The sequence below is a fragment of the Rhodnius prolixus genome, unplaced genomic scaffold (genome assembly GCF_049639745.1).
Source record: "Rhodnius prolixus isolate KJV_2025 unplaced genomic scaffold, Rpr scaffold_3, whole genome shotgun sequence".
Lineage (NCBI taxonomy): Eukaryota > Metazoa > Arthropoda > Insecta > Hemiptera > Reduviidae > Rhodnius > Rhodnius prolixus.
Genome location: NW_027411603.1, coordinates 9614275 through 9638846, shown reverse-complemented (window position 1 = coordinate 9638846; position 24572 = coordinate 9614275). Strand labels below are relative to the sequence as shown.

General features: G+C 32.0%; 1 protein-coding gene and 1 long non-coding RNA gene across 8 annotated transcripts in view; one reads left to right on the top strand and one right to left on the bottom strand.

Annotated features, from left to right (window-relative positions):
• Sarm (sterile alpha and armadillo motif) overlaps positions 1-24572 on the bottom strand; it is a 135311-nt gene that overhangs the window by 11410 nt on the left and 99329 nt on the right. For 6 of the 7 annotated variants that reach the window (XM_074125231.1, XM_074125232.1, XM_074125237.1 and 3 more), the window contains 2 exons: positions 24208-24405; positions 21630-21971 (listed from right to left, as the gene is read on the bottom strand). In XM_074125231.1, coding sequence (XP_073981332.1) covers positions 21630-21971; positions 24208-24405 — 540 coding nt within the window. Of the gene's footprint in view, positions 1-21629; positions 21972-22184; positions 22281-24207; positions 24406-24572 lie in introns of those variants that run through there. The other variant, XM_074125236.1, reaches the window with a different exon arrangement.
• Positions 13789-18235, top strand: LOC141452803 (uncharacterized). The gene is made up of 4 exons (XR_012457634.1): positions 13789-14049; positions 14228-14472; positions 16797-16880; positions 17828-18235. It is a non-coding gene; the product is annotated as an uncharacterized lncRNA (long non-coding RNA).

Genomic DNA, 24572 nt, shown 5'->3' with positions numbered 1-24572 from the left:
TCGAAGAAAGATAACTTTGTCTGTGTCCTTGTGAGTTTCCGAAAAGTAATTCAAATATTTTATATTGTACGTGATGTGGATAAGGATAAGAAAGTTTCGACCTCTCAACTTTGGAAACCTAGAACATACCTTTTTTGAAAGTATAGTTGTACATAGAAAGTTATTGTCATGCCAATTAAAAGTCAGAGAGAGCTGAGGGAGGGTAAAGAAATGCAATCATAAAAAAATCTGCAATATTAATCGGTAAAAAAACCCCAGATTCAGAGACTTTATGCTTGAACGCACATACCTTGAAAGGAAAGGTGATGGAGGTAATTTCAAACTGAGGAGAGTAAACCCAAATGAGAGTACAGCTTTTAAAATTCTCTATTACATGAAGTTATGTGAGACCACTTTTACCAGATATAGATAGGTCTTTCAGACTTAATCAGGGGGTTTCCATAAACATTTAAAATTTTATGTCAAGTCAATCAATTTAAAAGATGGTTGATACAAAATCTTACAGACTTTAAAAATTCAAATAAAGCAATTTTAATATTATTAACAAGAATATTATTATAAATTCAGTATAATCAAATATGTTTGGTTGAATTATGTTCTAGATTTTATTATTAATTTTATTTGACACAATTTTGCCTTTTTTTATCAAATATAATCCACCTAGTCTATCTAATATTTTGAAAAAGTTTTAAATAGTATACTTTAAGGATGCTGCTTTTAAGAAACTTTGAAATCCCTGCAGTAAGAATTATCACGCAATAAAAGAAAGATCAGTTAACTAAGGCGAGTTAACATCTGAGGCAATTTGCCCTAAGCCTGTTTAGCTCATTGCCGAACTCTGGACAAAGTTTCTCTTATCACAGAAGGGACATTAAGTTAAGAGAACAGTAAACAGAAATAATGTAAGCGCACCAGTCAGGGCCTGTACTCGAAACTGGGACCTCCACAGCCCATCCCGCTTTGAACTCCACTTTTACGATTGAAATAATTATTTCTTAAAAACAAAAACAAAAAACTTACAATAATCACATCTTTAGAGCCTTTGCGAAACATTTTGATAGTTGATTGCTGTTGCAATACTGTTGAAGATGATTCAGTGATTAGAATTACCATGGATCTGTGTGGGGAACCACACACTCATACACCAAACAAAACAACACTACACACGTTACAACATATCATCAAGGGAGCACGACGTTCTGCCGGCAATTGAATAAAATATTACTAACCACCCGCGTATAAAAGCATAAGAGATATGAAGCCACAATACTTAAGATAACGAACACTTTATCACTTATCTATACGTACAACTTGTTATCACATTTCATACGTATTTATATATAATGTACAGTACACATGTACAGGAAAAAATAGTGTAACTTGTTCATTTGCGTTAACTGATAGAAAATAGTTTTTAAATGTGACAGGTAGATAAACTGGAATTCAACTAGCAGATCTTAGCCTTCTCTCACACTTTATAAAAAAAAAAGTACTATTGGTTGCTGTTAAAAAAAAGTGACGTCAGAGATTTACAACTAAAAATATCAATGTTTACTGTGCCAGCCAAGGGCGGCTAATAAATACATGCTCAGATGTCCTGTTTTCTCAATCACCAATGCACAAAACATCTTCATCACTACTGGCAGCCAGCTCTTTACCATATTAGCGTTAATAAATAGCTGAATACCCACTCTATTACCACCGCATGCGCAGTTTTTTTTTTTTTTTTTATTAATGTTCACTTTTTCCTTTTTTTACAAATCATTTATGACGTAACCAATTTTTTCTCACCTGTTAAAACAAGACAAACTCATAATTATTTTTAACATTTTTATTCCCAATTCCTGCGTCAAAAGACTATTAGAAATGATTAAAAATATTCTCATGCATAGAAATCGCTCACGAGTATTTATTATTTTTTTATTTAGTGCATATCCAGAATTATTGGTATAAATTGGTTCAAATTTTCAAAGTAGATGGTGAAATCTTCTGGGAGAGTTTTTCGCAAAGCACTAAATTGGAACCAGTCATTAACCTCTTCAATAGAATCGGCTCATTGGAAGTCAGCCACTGGTATAAATTTGATTTTTATTTTCTCCAAAAACTCACGATTTACTTTAAACTCTCAGTTGCAGAAAAAAACCTATAGATTATGAGGGTTTTATTTTAATTTTTGCAGGTTTTTCCTCCTTTTTCCCTGCGTTCCAATCCTCCTCACCTAACTTTTCTCTTACTTCACTCAGTTAAGAAGGTTGAAATGTTTTTATACATTTATACTTCTTTATTTATTTTATGTATTGCATATATTTATTATAATAAATATTTATTCTTATTATTTTAATTTTCTTATACGTTTTAAAAATATATATAAATTTTGGAAATTAGTTTAACCCGTTCTATCCCAAGAAGTGCCATAAAATGAAATTCCTTGAAAAAAAAAAAATCAAAGTTAGTGCAATGAACGCAACACGTATTAAGAAAATCGTTAGTGAAAACTTCAAGAAAATTTAAATAAAAAAGATACTTCAAGAGGAGATTGTTTAGTTTAGCAATGTTCATCGCTCGGTTACTATCCAGGGCTCCCAATTGAGATGTTATGATTGGTGTGATTTTTTCCAACTTTTCACACTTTTTCTAAAAGCAACTTTTGCGGAATAAGGGTCCTCAAAACGTAGTAACTTCCCCTAACTCCAGCAGTAAGAGAATAAAAAAAAAATATCAAATTTCAATAGTGATAGGAATTGATTAAAACAGAATACATACCCCATTGAAACTACTTGGTGACAGACAAGGAAAAAAAATCTAACCTCATCAAAAGCTTTGAATCTGATGTTTAACGTTGTAAAGTTAATGCGTAACTGAGAAGATTTGCATAAAGGGAAAACCACTAAATTTATATTACAACATATGTACAAGCCATTAAAAAATAAAAATAAAAGAATTATGCATCATCACGTGGATGGATAATCCCCCTTCTACAACAACTGTGAAAATTCACTAAACATTGAACAAGTATTTATTAGGAGTAAACATTATTTATTTATCAATAAAAAAAGGTACTAATTTCTTATGCGATACAGCATTTATTTTAATTTATATGATTAATTCAATAATTATATATATATATAATAAAATAAAAGAAGACAGTGAAATGAAATGTGCAACTACTTGAAAAAGTAAAAGTACTAATGGGGCCTCGAAAAAATATTTGAATAGAATGGTAATGCTTAGCATGCTTCTTATTTATACTATTATTATCCAAATTTTCTTTCGCAATGTGAGTTTGTAACAAAAAAGCAACCTGCGGGCTAAAGATGCCAAAATGGTCTGTCTCGCCTTTTTTATTATTATGAAAAAAAACCTTTGCTTGTACACATATCTTTGTTACACATGTTATTGTTATATTCACAATATGTAATTCACATACTGTTCATATGATAGTGGGTTTAATTAGTACATTCAACATTCTTATTAATACCATGCGCTTATAAATGTTTAACCAGTTAAGCGTGGAATTTAGTTTTAAAAAAACCTCCCACAGTGTGCGGAATTAAAATCAGACAATGACAATGTATACACGTCGATCACAGGGCAAAACAACCAAAAGTTTACAATGCCATAATAATCACTGCAAGCACTCTTTCTGCAATTTCTGGAGCTTGAGATTACAGAGCATTCTGGTGCATTTTAAAATCTTGCACCGCTTCATGTATGCATTGCTCCTAGGTAACTAGGGACGCAAGAGCTTTTACAAGGAAGAAAAGAGCTTTGAATTGTGTGCAAAATGAAATCATGCTCGTACTGAGGTCTGAAACTCTATCTAAGGTAAAAACGGCATTGCACAAGGGTTGAGAGCTTCTATTCGTGTGCGTAATTCCCCAATCTCTAATGCGGAGACCAAACATATACCAACCAATTCATCATTTGGCTGACTCCCACCATCCCCCTCCGTATAAAATACTTGGCAGTTCTATTGGTAAGATAAAGGAAACATCCCACCAAATAATATTCTTATTGTATTTTATTAAAATTTCGGGTTTTTATAGTTAATGGAAATTTTATATTTTTCACAACGAGTATACACGTCGTACGCACCGTAACAGAGATTTGGTTTGACGTGTATACGTCAACTGGTTAAGGAACATATGTACACCATGGAATGTGGGCAAAATAGTTTCATAGGGGTACTGCTGGATGAAAACCACGATTTATACTTCCAACTCGACACTTGTGTAACAGATAAAGGTAAAAAACAGATGTTAGAGCCCTAGTATAAACTGCACTCTACGGGAAAGCTTAATTTCGCCACTCTATTCCCGCTTAAATGACGGCATTTGCCATTAAAGAATTTTCAAATTAGAAATCTTATTTACATTTGTCATTCCTATTCACGATTTTTAACCACTGATTGACAGTAAAGACGCATTAAAATAGCACTATTTATTAAAATAAAAAATTTGAATTACTTCTTACAAGAGTAAAAAATGATAAAAAAAATTACTATTTTTGCTTCGTTCAAGGATACATTATTTATTCCCTGTCACCAATCAAATTAATAATGGTTTGCAAGCCAGTCAATGTTAACCTCATAGCCCACATCTTTTATTTTCTAGGAAGTTATAAATTCTGAAATATAAATACAATATGGACAGATCAGTTTCATTACACTGGATTACGAAGAGGAGTCTGAGAGATTTCAGATTTTTTTTTATTTACCACTGACATCTAATCTTAAGCTAGGTATCTTGCACACGTATAAATAATTTCATTCATTTTATAATTTCACATGTGCTACTAATATGATGTGTGCTACATTGCTTTAGTTTTATAGACAAGGCGTTTCTTTTTATTTCACTCTCTTTTGACGAACATCTTTATGCCGAATGATGATTTTAATTTAATACGTTCAAAAAAAAATCAGTATGAAACAACAAGTACACAGCTTATCTCTTATAGGGAAAATATTGGTAAATCTAAAAACTTTCTTGGACAATTAAACATTTTAAACAAGTTTTTAAAAACGTTCGCAGGTTCTGTGCCTTTTAGTAAAAATAGCATTAATTATATATCTATCTCCTTAACAAAAACTTACAGTTTAAAAAGTTAAGTATAAGGGTTGATTAAACGCCAAAAGGTACACAAATCAGCAAGTACCCAACATTTCATTCAAGCTTAGTTGATATAATTTAAGTAATTTTGCTGCATTAACTTTTCCTTCACATTTTTTAGAATTTATTAGATGTCACAGACCCTTATGCTGGCCAGTTCGTTCATAATATTATTTGGTTATAATTATGATAAAATGTATATTATATCTTCGTTTTTAAATAGGTACTTTATTTTAACTCTATTCCAAATTATTCTTCTGATTTATCTTTAATATGCCCTTTATTCTGAAGTTGTCACATCTTATACATGCATGTTAAAGTAGAAAAAGACAAAGTTAGAGTCGGCTACTGTTTAAATTTGAATCACGGAGGATTTAAAACAATATTTCAGACTTGAATTCGTCTTACCGAAATATTCGTGAGCACAAATAACACACAGTTAATAACAAGTAGATTATTCAACAACAATTATTCATTTCTCAATTGTAATTTAATTTTACTTACAGTAAAATACTGGAATAATTAGCTGTCCTAAAAGTATGCAATACTTATTTATTTTATATTACATAACATATATATAACATTGTGAGAAGAACAGCTACATTGAGAGTGTGATTGAAGAAAACTATATTATTTTCTATAATGCCAGATAATTATTACCTATTATTATAAACGTTTGACTACTACATAAAATAACAATTACTTTAATCGAAGAATAAACTTAAACAGACGATTTTTATTAAAAATAAAATAATCGAAATCATTGATGTATGTTGGTGTAAGCATTTTTTTAAAAAAGTTTTTAAATTTTGTAGCCTCGTATTTTTTTTTATTTTTTATAACGTTTTCTTTTTAACCTGTAATTAATAGTTTGATTATTATAGATTAATAGATATTACAGTCAATCTACAGTGCTACTTGAACAAATTTTTTGTAGATGAAAATGGCCAGCATAAGGGTCTGTGACATCTAATAAATTCTAAAAAATGTGAAGGAAAAGTTAATGCAGCAAAATTACTTAAATTATATCAACTAAGCTTGAATGAAATGTTGGGTACTTGCTGATTTGTGTACCTTTTGGCGTTTAATCAACCCTTATACTTAACTTTTTAAACTGTAAGTTTTTGTTAAGGAGATTTTTGTACCTTTTGGATAGATTTTCATTTTTGTCTATTTTGCTAAGTTACATATCTGCTTTACTGTTTTTTTAAATTTGGAATAAGCAATTCTATCATTATAACCTGATAAGGTGTTAAGTAGGAACCGTAACTACCACTGGAGAGATCTTTTTAAAGAATGATTATAGTTGCGGTCCCCAAACCATCCTCAATAACAATTTTTTTGAGAAAGCCTTTTTATATAAAATAGGAAGGTATTTGTACGTAAAAAGCAAATTTAAACTGCGATTTCAGACCTTCCTTTTAAGAGGAGTAAGAAAAATAAACGGGCGATTACAGTACTTCTCCCTAAAAGGCAAAGAGGCAAAGATTTTGAATCGAACGACAATTCATTAATGTAAATAGTTTCACCCATTGATAATTTTAACGATTTCAGTACTTCCTCTTAGTAGGTGTAAGAGCATGATGGCACTTCACAGCCATGTAGAGGAGCTTTAATCACTTCTTCGTGCTAAATTTTATCAAAATCGGACAAAGCGTTATAGAAATATTGGTAATAATAGTTTTAGAAACGGCCTTACTTGGGTGGGGCAAACTCCCCTCCATATAAGGCGTAGCGACGAGACTTTTAAAGTGCAAATCTGTACAAAATTTCGATTCGAATGACACTTCATTCATGAAAATCAGTTCACTTGTCGATAATTTGAAACGATTGCTATACTTCCCCTTAACTAGTGTAAGAGCAGATCGCCGCTTTAATGTTACGTAGGGGAGCCCTAACTCTATCATCCTACCAAATTTTATCAAAATCGGGCTAAGATTTACAGAGTAATTAGTAATAATAATTTTGAAGGGGGCCTTACATACAGGGGGCTAACTCCTCTCTAATTCGGTGTACAGCGTCGAGACCCCCAAAAGGCACATCTACATAAAATTCCGAATCGAATGTCACCTCATTCATGAAAATCGGTTCTTGCGTTTAGGCGCTACGTAGTTTACAAAAAAGGTAACAACAACAACAACAACAAGAAGAAGAAGAAGAAGAAGAAGAAGAAGAAGAAGAAGAAGAAGAACAACAATTTCTGAAAATGCCGTTTTTGCTCATTTTCGGCGACTTTTTTCTCGAAATCTATTAGGTCTGGGGGGTTGCAAAAAAAATTACAGTTATAAAGGAGGGTTTGCCCTATATTTTAAAGAAAATTTGGGAATTTTATCTTTTATAGAAAAAGAGAAAAAAATTGTCAAAGTTGGGTGTTTTTTAACGTTACGCTTTTTCGTGCACTTTTTGACGATCAATCCTTATACAACTGTCCTACCGGACAGTTTTAATTTATTAAATTCTAGATTAAAACATTTGGGGATTTCTTTGGTAATACGCGAAGAAATTAAATATTTTGGCTGCATACTATTCCATTACGAGAGAATAGGTTACTTGGCAGCACTTCGTACAAATGAACGTTCAAATTTTTTCAAAAGAATACGTTTCAAAAGCAAAAATGACCAAATCAAAAATTCAACTATAACATAGTGCCGGAGGAATCACGCACTTCTATGTCACCCTGTCTTATTCTATTCATTTTAATTTGGGATTAGTGTCATTTCTGTTAGAGCATTATGGAGTTCGATAAATTTTCAGTGCTTAAAATAAAAACTCAGAATATAGGTTTTTGTTCAATTAAAATTACAAATAAAATAAATTATACAAATGACTGTTATAAAATAAACTCACAGAATGGAGGCCACCACTTGTCTGTTAAAAACCTAACCCGTCTTAGTAAATCTCTCAGTTCAGGCCAGAGTTCCGATCGATTAAAACTCTGCAGAAGTATACGCTATATTTGGATATAACTTAATTCTCAAATATTTTCTCATTATGGATTATTCTAGTCTGGTAAGAAATATACTCCTTTAGAAATAATAATAATATTAATTATTTCATCATATGATTACTCTAAAGAAGACATTCGATTTTACTATAAATGGTGATAGATATTTTTAACTCTCAAGCCCTCGAAGGTATAATTGAATAATTAGTGAATTTTTTACACGAAAGGTTTGTGGTGCACGAAAAATACAACCATACAATTAGTGTAATATTAAAATAGAAGTTAATTGCTAAAATAAACAATATATCATGTAATATGTGTAATTATTAATAAGCACGATTCATTTATTCAAATGAATTTATTAAAACCACTTCTTCACAGGTCCAGTAACAAGACTTCTGATAAGGGCCTCATTTTTAGAGTTTATACAACAAGACATTCTCAAATAATTACATAATGCAGTTCCCAAGGGAGCAGCAAGCAGATTAACACTTTATCAGGGACTTAGGTCTTCCCATACTATTAAGAAGAATAAATACAATTGCTCCTAAAACGTAAACCATCCAAACTCATCACAGAATACACTCAAAGAGCCCGAGCAGTTGATATGCCAATTTCTTGAGGTTTGGCAAACCGAAAAGCAATCCCGTATTCGCGTCACGATCGTACATATATGCACAGTGCAACTCTCTATTCACAAGTTGAGGATTACAATTTTTTTTTTTTCATATAGAATATAACTGATTTTTTTACCGTTTAGGGCACAGGGATGCTTTCGATAGGTAGCTAGGGCTTGGTTTCTTTCCACAAGCGAATAATACGAATAAAATAATATAGTTAATGATTAGAAAATTATAAGAAGGTTAGAGAGGAAGTATAGCAGTGCACATACTTTGCAGAGTCCAAATCCAAGTGGCTGCCCTTAGATTTTCTTAACTACAGCTAACTGAGCAGTGTTAGCATACAGTCTGTTATGAGCGAACATTCCAAAACCATTTCCCCTCAGTAATTTATTTTTAATAAACAAAAAAAGCAATATCATTGGAGCCCGGAGCCGGCATCTGAACAGCGTTTTCTTGTCAGTTAATCATCGCACAGTGAATTGTAAGAGGCGCCTAGGAAGCTGGATTCGAAGTCGGGGTTCTCCGCGTGGGAGTCCAGTGCTTTAAACAATCACCTAAGCAATTTCCTTATATCAGTTACATTTAAATTATTATTAGAGAAAGAAACAAGAAATTTTAGGTAAATGGTCACTGCTGAATCTGTTTGCACAACAAATAGGAATTCCTATTTAATATAAAATCCAAAGGAACAGATGTAGGGATTCTCATAAATGACAACACTGGCCGAAAAGATACGGTAGTATCAAGAAATGGCAGTAAAATAAAAATTATGTATCAGCTGGTAGAATTAAGGACAATCACGTTTGTCAGCTTCGCAAATGACCATATACTGGAGATGCTGGACATGAATGATATGCGAATCCATAAAAATGACTTATCTACTTCTTCAGTGAAGTTGGCAACCCAGCTGATATATTGGTATAACACTGAAATTTCGAAAACTTAAATGAAGGTCCCCCCAAAGATACTTGATGTGGGCAAATATTTACTACGGGCAAATTATAAGCCTTGGTATATAACCTTGTACATATTTGCACATTCTACTTCCAGATCCTACATTCTACGGGAAACACCGATCGATAAAGGGAACACAATAGATCTTTAAAAATAAAAACGGTGAACCTTGGTTTCGTCTCCAAGGAAACTACAAAACATGAATTACCAGTGAAAACGCAATTTCGAGGCTGGATATCTATTCTAGCTCTACAAGAAAAAATATCTATAGCAACTATTGCCTAAATTGGGGGGGGGGGGGTAAAAACAAACAATAAAACTTGCCTTATCAATAAATTCGGACGAGAATCTTCTAATCAATGGACGCGAGGTCCGTGCGAGTCGTATAAATAGATGGCCCATGGCCCCCCAGTCGACTGGTCTTTGCGAGCCAGCACCAGACGACGATGTTTCTGCCGTGCCATGCGCCATACTATCCACTATAGCAATGCTTGTATACTGGCTGCCCCCGATCTAACTCCACGGCAGGGTTCACTGCAGTAGTCTATAATAGCACAGATACCGCCCCCAGCTGTGCAACTACACTCTAATGCTAGTTTTATATTTTCCTGTTATAAGAAAACTTTTCTCTAACTCAACAACGTATTCCTTTCAATTTTTTCTTCTTGATCCGCTCTAAAAATTGATTATCTACCGTAAGACTACAATTTTTATAAATTTGGAAATTTCTGAAGAATATAAATTAAAACTATAGTTTTAAAATGATCGTAATAAAAAAAAAAGAAAACTCATGTAACGCAGTTTTGGTTTCCTTTAAAACTATAAGGAAGTTATTAACAAGTTTTTAGACATGAAAAAGTGATTATTTTTTAAGGAAAAACTTTGTAAAGTACCCACTCTCTTCAAAGCTACAAAGGTTTTACTTTACGCATTCCTCCCTCAACTTAAGGGTCGTGAAGTTTCTTTCGAACATATTACCATTCAATATCGTCCCGATATAGACATAGCGAAGAGAGTCAAATACCTAAGTGAACATCGCTTTGGGTTTCCGCTCCGATAATATAGCTTCTAAATAATCCAACTTCTTCCTATTCTTCATAGTTTTGATTCCAAATTAAGAGGAGGCTTGAAAGCGAGGACTCTGTTTGATAAAGACGATACTAAGTCAGAGAAAGGACTGTAAGACTAACAGCACTCTATGAACGCTACCTAAAATAATTACACATCACAGATTATTTGAAAAATAAACGAAAGTAAGATAGGCAGAAGAAATGTAAACAATTGTGTATTGAAAAGGAAAAATAAAATTTTAATGGAGGAAAAATTTCTAAAATCTATTAAGCAGTAAACTGGCAAAGAAAAAAAATGACCATCATTTATTTAAAAAAAATTCAACAGTAGTAGTGAGCCAATCGATATCTGGAATACTGTTGCTATTTTAGCAATGGATCAAATATGTGTTTCGAAGAATTGTCAATACTTAAAATAGAATTCCAATGCCCTACATTTTAGTCTAATAAATAAACAAACATTCATTACACAATGCTGCAATGGTCAATCAATTTTTCTAAAGACATGAGCTGCCAAAAAACTATTCTACTCGTAGTTAAAACCATCAAAATCAGATCTTTAGGTAAGACATTTCAATAGAATTAACTCATGATTTTTAAAAAGGCACTTCATGAAGGTTTTCTTTTCCAAGCTTGTTTGATGATGGCAATAGCCATTCCCCTACTGTTGAAAGAACTCATTAGAAAATATTTAGGTAATTAAAATTTTGAATTACCTAAATGGATAGTTCTTATCCATTTTTAAAATCGTAACAGTCAAGAAAAGTTGAAATTTCTAATTAATTTAGAAAAACAATTTAACAATACTATTAATTATCCTCTCCTCCAGTTTGCTATACTATAATATAGTGTAAGGGATGCCTGATTCCAGGCAGTGGCTATCTATAATTGTCAGCTACCAACTTGCTTTAAGCTCTCAGCATCTGAGAGTTTAAAGATAACCTCGCTAGAACACTTTTGTCCGGCTGTCAGAGAGCTTAGAGGTGATGGGTGTAAATGAATGGACACTAGATCCCTGACTATTCGACTACCCACTCTTTGTACACTAACCTGGAGGAAATGATTCCCCATAATTGTGGGAATCATCCTATAAACCTCAAGGCAAGTGAAGGTGACGTGAGTTGCACTAGGCAGAGGCTATCCCTAAAAGCCGACTCAACGCTCTTTTCGAGAACCTGGTGATTACCAGGAGTTGAAGGATAGTAAAACCATACATAGAGTTCGCCCAGTTAGTTTTAAATAGGGAAAGGGGTCAATTCTTCTTCAGAATATTTAGGGCGGAATGTGTTTCTCACAGGAAGACCATTTAGCCGGTTTCCTAGAACTTAATAACTTTCCTAGAGATCCTGAATAAGTTGTTTCTTTTATCTAAGTTTGTTTTTTTCACTATACTGTTTATATTTCTTTGTTTTATTCCCTAGGAAGTACTGATAGAAACTGCAAAAACATGGTTATCCCGTTTGGTCTACAACCTCTTATACAGATAACTATTTTATTTAAAAAAAAAATTATTTATTGCAAGAAAGTAAACTCCAGTCAATATTTTTTAATAATTCTTTTATTGTCTTTTTTTAGTAACTAGGTCTTACGATTAAAATATCGAACACTGATTTATTATACGATACAACCATCAATGCGGGCCATCTTTTGTGACCTATTTAATGGCTGCTAAGATTAAGGTTTTGATAAGTTTAAACTTTGATTCATCATGTTCATTTTTTTTATAACAGACAATAATTGATAAGCCTGATTATCATTATCATCATAAAGGACCTGTCTGTGGGCACTAGAAACGAGTGAAAAGCAATTTTTAATGAACCTTCGATAAAGGAAGCCTAACGATGTCTACATAGACAATAATAAATTCAACTCAGCGTCATGAGCGAATGATGCTGCTACTCTTTTTACCCTAGCGGAGCTTTAAACAAAACTATTTTCGCTAATTATCTTGTAGAAGACACTACATGTAGGACATGTAGGTTCTGTAAGATAGAAGAAGAAAGGCACGATATGCATACTTTGAAGGGCTATCAAGATGCAGTTCGGAAGGAAAAAGGAAGTCTCACCTGGTTACACTTTTCCCAAGAACTTCACCAATATCCCGTCTAATTCTACAGCTTTCCCGGATAATGTGATTTACAAGACTAATGAACTTCAGGGTCGTAGTAGCCGATAGCTTCCTGGCCAATAACCACAAAATCATCATCTGCACTCTGAATCGAGAGAGGTAGAGGGAAAAAATGTTCTTCTAAAACATTAAACCTTAAGATGTAATTAAAACTATTACCATATATATTTTTAGCAAATTAATATAAACCATTACACAACAAAATCAAAAAGGTATTGCCACGTCGTACATCAGGTATGATGCGTTGCGCAATTAATATGCATAACAATATCATAACAAACAGCATGTTTAAAATTCCTTTTGACATCTTAGAAATAGTTGCATAACATCAGAATTTTGTCAAATCATAACCTAGCAAGTTTGTTATCAACGTTAATATAACAGAAAGTTTTCCAAATATAACGGTGGAGTTTACTTCCGAAAATATATATGTTTTGCTATTTATTATTTGAGATTTTCCCATATTTCTGGGCCAGCAGAATGGTTAGGCTTCCTCTAAAGGGGTATTTTTGAGTAACGTTGTCACTTAATATACTAACAGTAATTATAAATGATGATTTTTTTTAAGAAACCAAAACAATTCTAAAATACGAACCAAGCCAAACTTTATTTTTACCCAGTTCAATATACTTGTTTCTCACTTTGAACTACAATATTACGTAGAACTATTTTTGAAAAGGTCAAAATAATGAATACAAATTACTGTATTACAACTTCATTTTCTTATTAAGTTTTAATTAAATTTATTTTTAATTTTTTTCTGTAAATCAGCACATGAAGAAACATTTATCATCTTTGCTAATTTTCTACTTTCTCTTAATTCTAGTGAGGGAGTATTGCGATCGTGCGCAATTTTTGATTTTCAGTTTTTACCGGATCTGGTGGAATACAAATGCAAGGAGTTCGTCGATTGTGTTCTTGATCAGAAAATCATGTTGAGAAAAAAACAAATTTGAGGAAATCATTAAATAGCGAAACTAAAATTATAGGAGGTTTAAAAGAAAAGAAGATATACCTAAATATTAGTAACAGATAAAAAAGAAATTAGAAATTTGCTTTGAACATTCTAGCAAATAAACAATATTTTAATGAAACTTTTTTGTTTCTAGGGAAATAAAATAAAAGTAAGTTGAAGCAAATTTCCTGTACGGAGCCTAATCAAATATCACATAAGAGAAAATTTAAAAAACCAAAGAGATGAGTTTCAAGGACTGTCTTAATGGTAAGTTCTTAGCTGGGTTTAATAAACTATATGAATATTTTCAGAAAAGTGACAAAATGTCATTAAGAAATTACTCAATGGAACAGTTATGTCACTGGTTACAGTTGATTTTAGATTACATAGTTAATTAATTTTTATTTTCTTAATCATTACTAATAAATTGATTTTACAATTACAGCAATAACAATTTTTCATTAAAAAGAAAGTACACGATCCCATTCATAGAACTTAAAATATTAAAAATGTTTAATCATGTTTATTAAAGCGAAAAAAAGCCATTAAAACTGGGCGTGTTTTAAGCATGAATGATTAAAAAAACTGAGAACTCAATATTTTATGAGGACCACTCCTACATATATTTGTACTAGATAACAAGTTTTAAGGCCCTGTGTGTGATTCATCTAACCGATAATTATCTTCCTGGTAGGTCTATTTAAATTATTATTTAATAAGACATATTATTGGTAAAAGTTTTTAAGTTCATCAACTGAAAATAATGAGTTTTATGAGTTTTTTGTTCAAAAGTAACTAAAATAATTAATGGAACATCTAATGTTTACTGGCCACAAATTAATTTCTATCTTGTTACCAAGATCAGTGGATTTATACAAACTTCACTTGTACTTGAATGATCATATGTATTCAGTAGATCTGACGGAATCACGATTCTTTCGATAATGGATAAATATTTGTATTTAAGGTAAATAAGCTAATAGATTTGGTAAAATAAAAGAGCTATCATCTCCCGCTTGTCCCCCAAATAGACTTATTGAACTACGGTTGTGTTTCAATCACGGCAACGCCTTGAGTGATTTTTTCGTATCACAATTGCAATATCTGATAGAATTGATGAGACAGGTAGATGAGATCTGAATTAATACTTTCATTTAAACAATGAGCCACGTGCTCACCGCAACAAATAGCTCTAGCCATCTAAATGATCATTCATTATTCCTTGAAAAAAATTATAAACGATAATAAATGAGAAGGGTTTTAATGGAAAACGGTGATGGCCGAAAGTGTATAGGTTAAGAGAACAATAACACCGATAAAGTACAAACTATTAATTTTAATTAACTGTTTTCTCCCGCCAGCATGCATTTCTGAAGCTATAGTGTTCGTAATCTTTTCATAGTGTGGTGACTATTTTATTTCTTTGAGGAGTTTATTCCACCACAAGTAAAGTGTTTTTACTGTAACTGTTTCCTATAATTACTATAAATCCCTACCAAACTTTTTTTCTTTAGAATCTAGGGATATGTGAAATTATCTCCTCATAACCCTCTATTCTATTCCATTTAGTCGCTTTCTGGATCTGAGAAATTTATTCCAGGGTTTTCTGATTTGATACTTCTTCAAATCCCCAAAAATAAATAGTCATTTAAAAACAAATCCGTAAAGATGTTTAAATTTTCTTTAAGCAATACGAGGGTCGTTTGAAAAGTCCGTGCAAAAATAAAAACTACTTAATTTTTGGGGGTAAACCTTTTTTATTTTTCAACATAGTCTCCTTTTAGACTTATACACTTCGTCCAACGCTGCTCTAGTTTGTTGATCCCTTCCGAATAATAGGATTTGTCCAAGTCTGAAAAATAGCCATTCGTTTCTGCAATCACCTCCTCGTTTGAATAAAATCTTTTTCCCGCCAGCCATTTCTTCATATTGGGGAACAAATAGTAGTCCGAGGGAGCCAAGTCTGGAGAATAGGGGGGATGTGAAACGAGTTGGAACCCTATTTCCATTAATTTTGCGACCACAACTGCTGAGGTGTGAGGTGGTGCGTTGTCGTGATGGAAAAGGACTTTTTTGTGGGCCAATCGTGGGCGTTTTTCTTGCAGCTCGGTTTTCAAACGGTCCAATAACGATAAATAATATGCACCTGTAATAGTTTTACCCATTTCCAGATAGTCGATGAGGATTATTCCTTGCGAATCCCAAAAGACAGTCGCCATAATCTTGCCGGCCGAAGGAACGGTCTTCGCCTTTTTTGGCGCAGATTCCCCCTTGGTAATCCATTGTTTAGATTGTTCTTTGGTCTCAGGAGTGTAGTGATGTATCCATGTTTCATCCACAGTGACTAAACGACGCTTAAAGTCCTGCGGATTCTTCTGGAACAGCTGCAAACCGTCCTTGCAACACTTCACACGATTTCGTTTTTGGTCAAGCGTGAGCAATCGCGGCACCCATCTTGCGGATAGCTTTGTCATGTCCAAATGTTGATGCAAAATATTATGTACCCGTTCATTCGAGATGCCCACAGCACTAGCAATCTCACGCACTTTCACTCTTCTGTCATCCATCACCATATCATGGATTTTATCAATGATTTCTGGAGTAGTAACCTCAACAGGGCGTCCAGAACGTTCAGCGTCCCTTGTGCCCATATGGCCACTCCGAAAATTTTGAAACCACTTATAAACTGTTCTAATCGAAGGTGCAGAGTCACCATAATGTTTATCAAGCTTCTCTTTAGTCTCCTGAGGCGTTTTGCCTTTCATAAAGTAGTGTTTAATCAACACACGAAATTCTTTTTCGTCCATTTTTTGAAAATCACTCGACTTCCTCGATTCAAACGAATGCCAAACACAAAGAAATAGACCGATCTGGCTGAAACTTGGTGCATGTTCTTCCAAGAGATGCTACTAACTAAACATAACCTCGATACGCGCCAGTGGTGCTATCTCTCTGACTTTGCACGGACTTTTCAAACGACCCTCGTAGATATATGTAAAATATTTCCTCAACAGGTGAAAGTGTAGTAATGAATCAATGAATTAAAAAAAAAAAGAATGAATCTCCCAGTGATGACTCACACGAATAATTCCTTTAAGGTGAGTCAGTATAATGGTTGTTTTTATTAATGTTGCCCGTTCTATCTGTAACAGGTCAGAGTATGAAAAGAATTTCTTAAAACAATTTAGTTGTGCACGTTCTGTTTTTATTTTTATTATATTTCGTGCGCAAAAATAATAAATCACTTCCTTATTAACTTAATTATTCGCGTTTTATGAATCTATTAAAATAATGTAAATCTATAAACATACATACAGCAAATATTTTATCTCCACTGAAAAGAAAAATTACCTTACATTATAAAGACTTTTTCTTACAACTATATTGATAAATTTGCATCAAAGTTTTGTTTTCCTCATCTATTGCCGGCGTTATCGCGTCTACATCATTAATCAAAACACTTGAGAAGAAAAACAATAAAGCACTGCGATTGATAACTGGTTGCTGACGATTAAGCCGATAGTAACTTTTATCAGGAACGAACCTGATTAAAACCTAAAAGAATATTTGAGCATTAATGAACGGGAACTCGCTCCATCTGTTGGCCGAACCGAAAAGAAGCGTTTCAGAGACTCATCACGCAAGTTACATCAAAAAAAGCAAGCTTTTCCAAGTAACGACAAATGCTGGTGTCCATCTAGGAACTAACGCTTTGTCTAGAGCTGGACCAAGTCGAATGCCTATCTATACACAATAGGCTCAGTGACCTAAACTCTTGATTGTGAAGCTAGTTTGCAATTTGAGACCTCTGGCAATTTAAGACGAAAGCAAATCAAATGCAAAGAATTTGTGGCAAACCCTAGACCTAGTAAAAAGAGACGTTTCTTCTACCAGAACCCCAGTGAGCTGGAACTTCAAAGCCTTTTTTGGCTTTAGTGCGTAGGGAACAACCCCGTCCTTATATTCTAATCAAAGATAGGCGCATAGGCGCTTCAGTTTAAAAAAGGAAAGTGAGTGTAAAAATGTAACCTTTTTTTTTTTCAAGTTAACATAAAATTTCAAAATGAAATGCCAGATCATAAGGGAAGTGAACAAAACGAGATGTATGACTGGATCGGAGTTTATTGAGGAGATCGCACATTGATTGGCGAATTCAATATAAATAAATAAGAGTAGACTGAAATTTAAAAAGTAAAAACACCCTACCTCTTTTGTTACTTTGGTATAAAATCTTAAAGAAGGCTTCCACTTTTTACTCATTTTCTTTTAAACAGCAGATGGCAGCAATAACTCACCAATTACCACTTAAAAATATAACTAAATATTATTAAAAGATTTCACTAAATATATACTGAATTTAAAACAATAACTTGTTAAAATGATATCACATTAAATTATAGCATAAAACATCGTGATAACGGATTTACACCTCCTTCCATTAAGTAATTATGTAGTTGAGATTTGTATTGCTAATTAAATATTTGTTCCTTTCATTTTTATTCATATTTTCTAATGTCGACCACAAATATGTATTGAACGAACTCTCAGTAACGCGGGTATGCAATTATTTATAGATATAAAAAAAAGTTATTTGCACACACATGACTTTCTATTACAAATATTAAAAATTAACTTTCCTTAAAACGTTGAAGTTTTACTAAAATAATAATTGACTTCAATATTATTCAAGCTATCCATATAAATTGATACTGTTGAAGAAAACATGAAGTTAAATCACTCCAGTTTAACACTAAATCCAATATAGTTTTAAGCCAAAATAACAGAGAGGTCTTAACATTACATGAATTGTCCGGTTCCCTTTGGCGACTACCTAGACCTAGACCATTTCAGAATACTTGGAAAAACCGTTCTGTGTAAAAGCACTTCAGATGGATTGATATTCTTCCATCTCGTACTTTTGGCGTTTGACATTTCAGGCTTCTATATATTATACAAGTGACAAAAATATATTTCATATTAAAACGGCACTTTAGAACACAGCTTAACTTTACTCCTTTCTAAAAACCTAGCTCGCAGGAAAACAATTAAACCGACTTAAATGTGCAGAGCGTATACAAAAATTATAGAAAATCACTATAACCATTTTTGAAAAAAAGGTAAAAACTAAAAAACGTGGCACTTCCTATCATCAAATGATTGGCTTCAAATTTAGAATTTGTCATTTCGAATTTCTAAAATAATATGCAGGAAATTGAACCGCAATGGCACATTACACCGAAATAGCATTTAGATAGCTCAACCTCATTTCGAGAGTTAATTAAATTCTAACATTCCATATTCATATGCAAATATTATTTAATTAAAACACTAACATTTAAGTAAAACAAACAAAGTTGGGAGATAAAGAAATACTGTAATGAAGGAATGAATTATTTAAAATTCATAATTGCATAGAAAATTGTTTAAATAAATAAAAGAAGAAGCCGCCTCTGTCCGTTCCGTCAAAAAGCCATAACTCACGCTAATAAATAGAATTCGAAGAAATAGCCATTATTATTGAAGATATAAAATATCTTATTAACTAAGATAAAAGACCACAAATTTATTCACATAGGGGCGCCTAATCAATCATTTAATAACTCGTGATTTAAATTACAATTAAATAAAAGGAATTCTTAAAATATTTTTTTAAGTAAAAGAAATTTTAAAACTGCCGATATTTCAAGGCGTGTAAATAAGAACCTTTATCCAAACCATTTTTAAAGTGATATCTTGTTAAAGTGAACTAATTATTTTCCTGTTTTTAATAGAACATTAACAATCATTATGAGATAATTATTAGTGCATTTTTTTTTAATCGTGCCTAACAATACATTTTAACTGAATGATGGTAATAGAAAATAGTAACAGAATAGTTAATCATATGAATGATAAAAAACAAAAACAAACTGCGAATTTCTCTTAAATATAAATGTTGGAATTATACTAAGAAGTAGTATGAATGAAAACGGAATATTATTATTGATACTGCATAAGAATAAGAGTGATATCTAATCTAGACAATATTCAAGAGAAGGATACTCACATTTATAAGGAGTTCTCGGTAATCTTTGTTTACTTTCAAAAAATAATTACTCTCCTCTGACCTCAATTTATCAAATTAATATATTACTTATTTCTTTTAAATAATACTTGATCTACTTTACTTCACTGAAATGTATGAACGGAATTATTTCTAATTTTCTCATTACAGTTATCAAATGTTGGTTGTTTCTTAAAAAGCGGGAGGTTACATTAGAGCAGAAGGGCAATTTTGAGCGGAGTTGTACTGCACATTGGGGAAAGGTTATTCCTAACTACCGGCACTTCTTTACTCCATAGAAATTCCCTGCATAAATACTTTCTATTCGCCAATTTAATTTAACAGTTTAATTAAGAGTATAGACCAATTAAATATAACAAATAAACTTTTATTGAATTCAATCTAACATTAATTTAATCAGAAATGAATATCTCCAGGAAATATAATATAAATTACTCATTTTCAATTAGTGCTGAAATTTATTTAACAGCCACAGTTAATACATTTATTTATGTATTCTGTAAATAAATTCATATCAAATTTATCATATTTATATGAATGAGAGGAGATAGCAACTCATTAACATTATTTCAACGAGTGATTGATTTTCTACGTTAGAAATAAATAATGATGTTACAGTACATATTATTTATATGTTTAAATTAAAAATAAACAAAAATATTATGTTTCTTATATTATTTATTACGTTACTTGAAATGCCTATGTCATTAGCCAGCCAACGCGCGGCATGGGTCTGAAATGACTAGAAGCATTTCTCTATTACACTAATATGGCATAGTTAAGAACCCACCACAGAATCTACTTATCAAACTGATGCATTTATTTACTTTTTGGCCAGCATCTAGGCCAACTCACTGCCTGAAATATCAAACGTTCCATGTTCCATGGTACCACAGTCGGGTAAGAATGCTGAATAGATCTTTACAGCTTTCCACAAGGAAGCTGGGGTCCAGCAGAAGTTTTGCTCTTGATTTAAACTCGGTAGCAGCTCAGATTTATTAGGTCTTGATAGAAGTGGGTTTTACGTATATCCACGTAAATGTTAAGTGGATGCTGTTATATCCATGATTCTTATTATGTAATTGTTAAATTTTCTCATAAATATTTTAAATTACTGAATATATTGGTGTTTATAGTTTCTGATAGCCTAATTTTTAATTTGTAAAATGTAAATTTAATATACCAAGATTCCTTAAAAGAAATAATGATTTCAGCAATAATTTTTTCTCGTTTTGAAATGTCAAATTTAAGGAAAACTTCAAATAAATCAAACCAAAATCAAGAAAAAAATAAGATCGTCCAAATTGCTGGGTGTATTTTGACAACTGTAATATTACGGGAGCTATTAGAAAGTCGCGTGCTCACAGATCGTCTAATGGGAGAGCACTAGGCTTCTCTTTTTTAGTCACGCTATTTGGCTATTTCTGAGTTTGTTTAAAGCTTATTTTTCTGGTAACTTGTTCAAAGTAATTTCAACGTAAATCTTTCAAAGAAATATTTCTCGACTTTTTTATTCTTAATGACGAATTTTTGAAATGCAACATTTAGGAGGAGGCAATTAGCTTGATCCAGCAATGGATTTTGCCATCTAAATTTAAGATGTTTCTACCGTTTCGAGCCCAAGGAATCCAACCAGTTTTGTATAAACAATAAAAAAATTATTACACTTCCACTGTTCCCCACTACAAGCCATAAAAACCAAATGAAGATCTTTGAATTTAGTATTGACATAAATTGTTCAATTATGCTTGATTATAAATATTAAAAATACATTTAATCTCACCTTCAAAACATTTAATGATTTTTCAGCGGTTACTCCATCAATTTCCAGTCTTGCCCTTCTTTGCGCTTGTGCTTGACTCTCTGTATATGACATATCACCAGTCTGGACACTTTTCAATTCGGCATGATTAGCACTAGCTTCTTCTGACCGGAAGCCATCCGATGAAGCTACTACTTTAGTTTTAGACGCTGAACAGATTCTCTTCTGTTCGAATTTTAAACGATCTGCACTCAACACAGGTGAGCCCATATTCAACACTGGTGCTGGTGGTGGACTATCTGAATCCGGAAATGTTATCAACGGTTCACCAGTTCCTCCGCCTCCACCTTCGTCTTCTTCAATCTAATACAGAATTATAGAGTTACACCATAAATATATGAAATTCTGTTCATAGTAAGAGGGAGCTAATTAAAATGAATGCGTAATATATGTAATCAATCTTACGATCGAGATTTATACGAAAACAAAAAACCTTGCCAAACAAATAAATTCTTATTTGACTCTTCTGCGATATTTGCTTATTTTTAAAATAAAGAAAATATTTTGGAGCATCACCAATTTAGCCTCGGTACTTTCCATACCAAACTGAAATTCTTCGTACCACCATCTAGGTTCATTCCTTACTTGGATTGCCATTACCTATTATTACCTTACCTACTAAAGCTACACACCGAAGGAAGGTTATGTTAAGAGATTAAAATGTACTTACATATCCATTAAAAGTCATAAGTATAGTTTCATAAATTTCATATAGTGTATAGTAATTATAAATTCTTTTAAAAATATAATATCAATTTTTTTTAAGAACATATTTTTTAATTTAATAAATTAATGTTTAAAAAATAAATTCGTACAAAGTTGGTGGCATTGTGATTGTGCATCCAATTCGTTTTCCTACATTTAAGTAGATATAATAGAAAATTTATCAATTACTTTTTCTCTTCTTCGGAAAAGTTAAGTTTAATTGTCTTTCCTATTTTTAAAAAAATTTAGAGGTTAGGAAAATCAAAACTCAAATGTTCTAAAAGGAATTGATCTAAATTCAACTGAAATATTAAAATCATTAGATTGCAAATGTGAGTATATTAACTATATCATAATTTGAATTTTTAATCAGTTATTTTTAAGATATATTTTAAGTGTTTAAACTCTAAATTGGCAAGAAAATATTGGATTCATATCATTTAAGTGTGAATATTTCGTTTAAGGTTATGATTCAAAGCATATTCTAGACAAGCAATGTGACAATCTGCATTAAATTCATTATGAGTAGGGTATCAGAGCCTATCTTCAGTTATCTCTATATTTCACTTTTTTTTAAAACACTAAATCTTTAAGTGAGTTATCAGTAGCTGATTGTATTTTTGACGAGAATTTTAATAGATTTTACTTTCAAATAATTCGTTATTTAAACAACTTTTATACATATGTACATATGTCATAGAAACATCCCTAATCCGTATTGATTCACCGTTCTGGAAAGGGTTTTTAATTTTTGTCTGAAAAGATTTTTATCAGCATTATTGATAATTTTTTACCAAAGTACAGAAAAAATGAAACCTTTTTGAGAAAATGTATGAAATTATCCGTAGAAAGTTGAGATTTTCTTTTGAGAAAGCCAGATATGATTATGTTGCGAAAATTTCGCCAAACAGAATGCACTTTTTATAGTTCAAGTCGACAACTTTTTCAAATTTAAAAGTTTTTCCCATAAATTATAATTTAAAACACTAATATTTTACAAGGAGCAACTTAGAAATTTCAACGATAAGTCTAATGCAGGTTTAAATTTCTCATTTTTAATATAAAATAATTTTAAATTCGAGACGGAAGTTGTTTTGAAGCAAAATATAAAAACAGGAAAAACGTATTCTATTGACTTTTTTTTTCTAATTTTTACTCTTATTTCTCTTACTCGTGATAAAGGTTATTGTGTCAAATTTTAATTGAGTTGATACCAGAAATACATGTCTCGATCTAGAAAATAGAAGTCTTTAAGAGTTTCTTCATGCATGTGTGTAACAGAAATCTCTGAAATGAAGGATGCGCCAAAAACTTAAACTTGGTTTTACAAAATAAGTTAAGTATTTTTTTGTTTTTCGTAAACAGCTGCAACATTTTTATTACATTTGAAATGCTAAGTTCAACTGTGATGAACCATTACTTTCATTTGAAACCAGGAACAAATTATTTTCGTATGTTTTAGGGGCGATAAATGTAACGAAAAAACACTTCCGAATTCGATAGCCTGAGCGATACTTAAATAACTAAACAATTTCAGTAAAATTGAGTATCATTTTGCAATTGGAAATGAATAAAGATGTAATTAATTGTAATAATTGGAATGAGAGATAATTTATGAGTGTCAGCAGTCGATTTTTAACAGAGAATTTGGAATATTTAACAGATAAGACATTTCGCAATATTCCTTTTATGCTATAAAAACACCAACTCATTAAAACTTTCTTTAAAATCTCTCAATTTAGCAATCCAAAAAACTCAATTTTGTTCTCACGATTACAAAATTGGGAAGTGTGCAGCTAGAGATTGCTAGCATTTAACAAAATATATTATTTACCTCTACAAGATTTTCCACAGAAGATCGTAGTTTGTTGAATGTGGTGTTTGACAAATTCTTCATCTCAGAGATACTAGATTTTAATTCAGACAGATCAGACTTGATTGATGATGCTTTCATCTCACTACTGGACATGATTCTCTGCGAAGTTTTCGCCACTCTTGAACTAGTAGTTGTGGTCGTTGTACTGCTAGACATCTGAAAATAATCATACAAAATCTATGTATATACTCATACGCGTAGTTAGAATCTTTTCTTCTTCACACTCCACACGCAAAAACGCACAAATAAACACCCACTGGTGAGAATTCAGTGCCAAGATATTAGCTCATCGGTTTAACTTTTAGCTTTTGACTAGGGAATAG